The 7081-nt window shown below is 33.9% G+C and overlaps 1 protein-coding gene across 1 annotated transcript; it reads right to left on the bottom strand.

Annotated features, from left to right (window-relative positions):
- Positions 1–432: 432 nt before the first annotated feature.
- LOC147076546 (uncharacterized) lies at positions 433–6843 on the bottom strand. Its single transcript, XM_085941283.1, has 4 exons — positions 6653–6843; positions 5115–5270; positions 3663–3782; positions 433–2525 (listed from the first exon to the last, which is right to left on the bottom strand). The coding sequence occupies exons 1-4, from the start codon at positions 6785–6787 to the stop codon at positions 1812–1814; spliced, it is 1125 nt and encodes a 374-aa protein (XP_085797409.1). The 5' UTR covers positions 6788–6843; the 3' UTR covers positions 433–1811.
- Positions 6844–7081: the final 238 nt, after the last annotated feature.

Here is a 7081-nt window from a genome sequence, read left to right as displayed (position 1 = left end):
TCTTTCAAATACCAAGCGAAATGTAAAACTTTTATGTTCATTCAAACAAGCACATTAATTATTAGTTATTTCGTATAATAATTGTGTTAGGTATATTGTATAGGTATATTAGTAAATACATTATATTATAAAATCATATTGATAATACAAATACATGTAAATATGTCTTACTCGTATATTGTTATGTATATGCATTTCATTGTTTATCAAACAAAAAAAGACGACACCCGCGGGACTTGAATCTGTATCTGCTGGAATCCCTCCAGTTATGCTTTTAAAATAAAGTTACGGGCATCTTAGTTAATTACGACGATTTTATCTAGTGGATGTTACATAAAAGGCTTTTCGAATTGCGTTATATATAATGTTGGCTATCGGTTTTAGTACAAAATGATATTTCTAGTGTGTATATGCATGAGGTATTTTCAAATTATGTTTATTTCAATATACAGAAAGTTACATTCTCAAATCTTGTGTCCCATTCGTAGAATAAAAAATATAGTTGAACATAATATATTAAATTGCACGATTTAAATGGGTCTTCGCCAGCAGGTCATGTTATGTAAATTTGTATAACTAGATTTTATACATGCACTGTAAATAAATGGTATTTCAAAAAGATAAATCATTTAGTATGATTTCATGGTTGAATGAAAAATAACATTGAAAAATTTAAGAGGTATTTCACCGGGATGCATTTCATTATCAGTAAATTCAGTAAAGGAATGTTATACAAGAGGATTTAATTGCATTTAACATAACACGTAATTATTTTTAACTAGAATGAGTCGTTTTGTGTGATTTCATGCGGCTAGATGTTATACACGAGTAACCACATTGATCACATTTAAATGGTTTCTCATCAGAATGAGTCATTTTGTGTGATTTCATGTTTCCTGATTTTATACACGAGTAATCACATTGATTACATTTGAATGGCTTTATACCAGTATGTGTCATTAAATGTAATTTCAATTGACAAGATGTTTTACAACAATAATCACAAAGATCACATTTAAATGGCTTCATACCAGTGTGTATCATTATATGTACTTTCATGGTACCAGATCTTTAACAAGAGTAATGACATTGATCACATTTAAATGGCTTTTCATCGGAATGTATCACTTTGTGTATTTTCAGAACACGAGACGTAATACAAGAGTAATCACACTGATGACATTTAAAAGGCTTTATACCAGTATGTGTCATTATATGTAATTTCAAATGACTAGATGTTTTACAAGAATAATCACATAGATCACATTTAAATAGCTTCATACCAGTGTGTGTCATTATATGTAATTTCATGGTACCAGATCTTTTAGAAGAGCAATTACATTGATCACATTTAAATGGCTTTTCATCGGAATGTGTCATTTTGTGTACTTTCAGATTTTGGGATGTTATACAAGAGTAATTACACTGATGACATTTAAATGGCTTAATACCAGTGTGCATCATTATATGTTTTTTCATGTCACCAGATTGTTTACAAGAGTAATCACGCTGATGACATTTAAATGGCTTTATAGCAGTATGTGTCATTATATGTAATTTCAAATGACTAGATGTTTTACAAGAATAATCACATAGATCACATTTAAATGGCTTCATACCAGTGTGCGTCATTATATGTACTTTCATGTTACCAGATTTTTTACAACAGTAATTCCATTGACCACATTTAAATGGCTTTTCACCAGAATGTGTCATTTTGTGTACTTTTAGATCACAAGATGTTATACAAGAGTAACTACACCGATGACATTTAAATGGCTTTATACCAGCATGCGTCAATAAATGTAATTTCATGTGGCTAGATGTTTTACAAGAATTTGACATTTGAAAGATTTTTCTGGGGAATGAGTCATTCTGTGTGCTTTCATTTTACCAGATGTTATACACGAGTAATCACAATGATCACATTTAAATGGCTTTTCATCGGAATGCCTCAACTTGTGTGATTTCATGTTACTAGATGTAATACATGAGTAATCACACTGATCACATTGAAATAGCTTGTTACCAGAATGTGTCATTATATGTAATTTCAGTAGACCAGATCTTTTACAAGAATAATCACATTGGTAACATTTAAATAGCTTTTCTCCGGTATGTGTCAGTTTTTTCGTGTCAATAGAATAATTAGATTCATCGCTTTTAAATGGCGTTCGACAAGAGAAATTGCTTTTACAATTTTTGCACTGTTTAACATCCTTATTAGTGATTTTATGGATTATACTTCTATGCAACACTTTGTGAAACTCGAGCAAGTCTAACGATGCAAAAAAATTATCACATACACCGCACACAAAATTATTAACATGAAAATATTTTTTTTCCAACTCTATAACAGCCACTAATTCGGGGAATGATTTCGAAACATTGCGTTTAATAGTGCCACGTGTTTTTTTAAACCTTTTGTTGTAATCTTTGAGTTCTTTTTTAATATCTTGTTCGTCAATGTCTATGATGTCATCAATTTTCTCTTCTTCCGACGACTTGAGATTTACTGCGTTATCCTAAAAAAGCATTTATAATATAATTATTAGCACAGCACGATCTAGACAGCATGACCATTTTTTAAACTTTCATCATTACATGTGTGAAGTTAATTATCTACTGAAGTTACACAGGTTTCCTAGTTGAGCTGAACGAAGCAAAAATAATTTGAAAAACTTTGTTTTAAGATACATGTCGTTTTCATAACAGAGAAGTGGGTATAATCATCCTGTTAGTTTTTCGTTCTAATCCAGGTTTCAATTTGATCTCGATCGGCCCTGACAATTTACGTATGGTTCACTTTTCATTGGACAAAATAGATTCTGATCCGGATGATCAAAGTAAGTAGCATTTTGTTTCACTCTGCATGTACCTAAGTGTGTTTAGCGTCCTTCAGAATATGGATTTGAGTTGGCCGTGGTGTACTTTAGCGTAAAATAACTATTGTTTTAACTCAACCATTGTCCTATCTCTTAAGTGAGTAGTTTTAAAGAAGGTACTACATTTTGGTACAGTAGATGAATGGATAGTAGGTACATTTGCTTGCGGCATTCTCCTTCTATTGAATAATATGATCCATTTGTACTGTATATGATTACGCCATGTGTACGGCTATTTTCCGTTTTAATAATCGCGCGTTTAAAGATTGACGTGGTGAACGAAACAATTTCACTTAATCAACCGAAGACAAATTTGACAGTTAATAACTTGATTCGAATTTAATATGCATCTGTACGTGTATGTACTCAACTAACCCTGGTATAATAGAAACCTTTTCGAAATTAACGATTTACTATGTTTTTACGAATACTAACAATGTACTTTTCTTTTGTACGATTTCCAATTATGTTTATCGCAGCTGTTCCTAATATTTGATATAATTTAATTCATTAGTTACGCTATTTGTGTCCGCTGTTATTGTGACCATCACATATTATTTTATACTAAATTATAATTATTCTACTTATTCTCTGTGATCTCCCAAATTAATTTAGGAAAAATATATATATTTACCCCACTCATTATTACGAATACTTTGCACGTAAGCATAAAAAGGGTTGCCATCGCTGCTATAGATTATAGGAAGATGCATATAATCACATATGTACTTACAATACTAACATTTTGAAATAAAAGTATTTATTTGTAAACATTACGTTGTATTCTTGGAGTTCCCTTTTTATGTCATGTTCATCAATGTGTATGTCGGAGTAAATTTCATCTGGTTCTGACGTACACAAGTTCGATTTAGCCATAGCAGTGCTAGTGGTGTTAACCTAAAGAAATCAAACAGAAGACAGGTCGTATTTATAACAGAGAAATAAATATATTCATTTTGACTAGTTTCCGGGTAAAACGCATGTAAGAATGTCACGGAAGCAGTGGTTGGAATGGGAAAGTCTATGACCCGAAGCGCTCGGAAATTTTTAGACAATGCTTATGACGAGCGAGTTTGTTTATATGTACTTAGATATATTCCTAATTACCTTAGTTTGCAAAAAGTGTTCCCAGATATGTGACCAACCATTGTACCAACTGTGAGGGTACACATACTGCGAATTACAAAGGTTTAAACCTTTAAAAAGAGTCATGGCCAACATGTTGCAATAGGAAGGTAACCACTATTCGCAGGAAACTAATAAAGCGGCCATATTTACCCAATCCGCCAATTCACTTCACCAAAGGGCAACCTCTCCCAATTGCTCCCAAAGTTTTAACCTCATGAGATACTCATTGAGAAACTCAGAGCTACCCCTGCCCTAAGCATTGAATTCCCCCCTAGTGACAGCATACTTTTGAGCAATCAATCAAAAAGACTTACAGTGAACACTATTCACCTTACCCTTCACAACCCACTGTGGTTATTAACACCACACCGCCAACAACTCTGCAGATTGCCAACTGAAACGCCAACAGCGGACAAATAAACGAAGTAAAGTCAAATTATGTCTTCAGCGTCAACACAAACATAGACACTTCGAAACTAAGTCGCCCGCACCACACACTGTCATAATCGAGCGTATCAAGGGGCTCTACGTCTGGGTGTAAAGCATCAGTATTTTTTAGCCTGGGAATGTCTCAGGAGCCGATACCTAAGACTGAGGTCACCACAATGCGCTCATGGGAGAGAGGAGCACGGTGAGCAAATAATGAGTAAGAGATGAAAGATAGGCCATTTAGTTATCTCTCAGTCTGCATAGTTATATAAAATAAAATATTGTGTGGTACTGATTCCGTCAATTCGTAGGAGAAATTACTGTAAACCCCAATCTTTTCAGTTATTTTTCTTTCTTTCTTCCCTCAGAACCTTGACGAAAGTCTGCAGCCTCTTCTTTACTAGGTATATATACACGAATACTACAGATGGCGAGGATAAAATGCCATTTGCCCTTGGTCCCTCATATTACGGGCGCATGGTCCATTGCTTGCCACACACATATACTTTTCACGGCGGAAGCATTCCTTCCCGGCCGCAGTTACTTACAAAATGATTTAAACTGTCAAATAATATCGATTAACCTCGACTGCACTAAGATGAATAGGAACAGTTAAGTAGGTAGGTACCTAAACTTGTATGTATAGGTATATAGTTCAAATAAATGTATTACCTGTTTTCCTGGGCTATATTCCGAATAGGAACAACTTGGTTGAGGATCTTTATAATTAAATGGGGGCATTGTATCTTCAATAAACTCTTCCTTGATGTCCACTCGCTGAAATCCGGGTTCCGATTTTATATTTACCATGTCTCTTGTTTGAAGGTTCTGAAAAAAACAAAAAACTTTTTATTATTTCATTAAATCTAGCTTACTTTATGGAATATCACTCACTTTTATATGATTTATAATAATCAGTATATTCATCGGAGAACCAATATTTCCCAGCTGAGACACGGTTTCTTAAGCTCGATGCTGTACATATTATATCCGTTTACAAGTTATAGTTGAGAAAAGTGTTCTTTATTTAATGAATTATCTCTTTATTTGCGTTTATCTCAAAACTATGTTATTGCAGATAGGACACTGTTATCTTAAAACCCCAAATAATGCTATCCAAATATATATATATATATATATTATGTTTCTGTAATCATTATTAATAACGGTAGGTATGTCTTTACTTTTTCGTACAAGGTAGTTGTTAGTAATTTTGAGTAATTACAAATAACACAAATGGTGTCCTCACCGGGTAGGTATCGAACCCAGAGCTCCCGGATAGAAAACCAGTGCCTTACACATTGCACCACGAGAGCAGCCTTGACCAAATAGTTGGAATCTGTCAAATAATATCGGTTACAGCATTCAGATGAATTGGATCAGTGCAGTATGTTTGTCTTCGCGCAATCGATAGATACACATTATCATTTACATATACCTAACCAGTAAACCAGTAACAAGTAAAAAATAATCCAGTATATATATCAGCTATCATCAAAATTGCAATAATAAGAACTGAAATATTAGCTTATAAAATATTTCAATTAATGTCAAAATAATATTATTAACTTTTTGAGCTTTTCGTATAGAAAAAAAACAATTCACAAGCCAATTATCTGTAATTCCATGAGGTACATGGTGGATTTATTATGTATTTGGATACGTTTAATATAGTTAACCTAGGTAGGTACGAGTAATTTTGCAACGCTTACAAATAAATAAATACGTGTACGAAATTAATGACAATGTCCGCAAACATAAGCAAAAACCAATGAACCTATCTACCCTGTTTACACGTGTATGGATTTACTGTTGACAGTACGTATTATCACGGCCATAACAAGAAAATGTACGTGTAAACATGTTGTACTATTCGGCAGTTGCAAGATTGCATGCATGAATCAAAAAGTTCAGAAGCTTCTGAATTTTCACGCGACAGTTGGAATTGCTTGATATCTGCGTCTGCGCAGTAGAACGATAGAAGCGAACCTGCCGGCAAAAAACAAACTAAACCGCGCAGCGAATCATTTTAATGAAAACAGATTTTTATGACTGTCAAATGGTACCAAAAAATTACAATATCACGTCTCGCTTATTCTTGAAGAATGAGTTTGGAGAGACAGTCAGCACTTAAAACACCTACTATTGCTGTAAGTAAATCCATGGACGTCTACAGGTACTATAAAAGACATAAGCTTCATAAAACTAACCTCAAAAGCAATGCTGGAACCGTTGGCTATCTCTTGCTTTATATAGTTATTGGTCACAGGGTTAATTTGCTGGTTTAAGGGCACCTGCCATTCTGCATCAAGTTCGAATTCATCCGGCTCGCGTTTCACGTCCATCTTTCGAATGGAAAGCGTACGCTGGATTATCGCAGCAGAACAAAAACATGCAGGTTTCAGATGAATTACATTTGACAGTTCTGACCATAGACTAATATACTTTTGGTTCTGACAATGCAACACTTTGACGCGCTTTACTATAGACAAAATATACTGATTGTATTTTGCCTTATTACGCAACAGTGAAATTGAATTTGTATAAAATTATTATTATATCAGGCAACTGTGCTGGTGTCGCCACGTGGGGCTAGGTATACCATGAGTTGCATAGGGTCGGCATATTATATACTGTGT

The sequence above is a fragment of the Rhyacophila brunnea genome, unplaced genomic scaffold, assembly GCF_057557595.1.
Source record: "Rhyacophila brunnea isolate RB1 unplaced genomic scaffold, BYU_Rbru_1.0 scaffold_13, whole genome shotgun sequence".
Classification (NCBI taxonomy): domain Eukaryota; kingdom Metazoa; phylum Arthropoda; class Insecta; order Trichoptera; family Rhyacophilidae; genus Rhyacophila; species Rhyacophila brunnea.
The sequence above is the reverse complement of the archived record's forward strand: the minus strand, read 5'-3'. Positions and strand labels throughout refer to the sequence as shown.

Bases quoted from the DNA above. Each gene is read 5' to 3' on its own strand.
- LOC147076546 (XM_085941283.1), bottom strand. From the start codon at position 6,787: ATGGACGTGAAACGCGAGCCGGATGAATTCGAACTTGATGCAGAATGG. The intron at 5,271-6,652 runs GTTAGTTTTATG...TGTTTTTTTCAG, and splicing joins GTTCCAGCATTGCTTTTGAG to AACCTTCAAACAAGAGACAT. The intron at 2,526-3,662 runs GTAATGTTTACA...ATGCTTTTTTAG, and splicing joins GGGAACTCCAAGAATACAAC to GATAACGCAGTAAATCTCAA.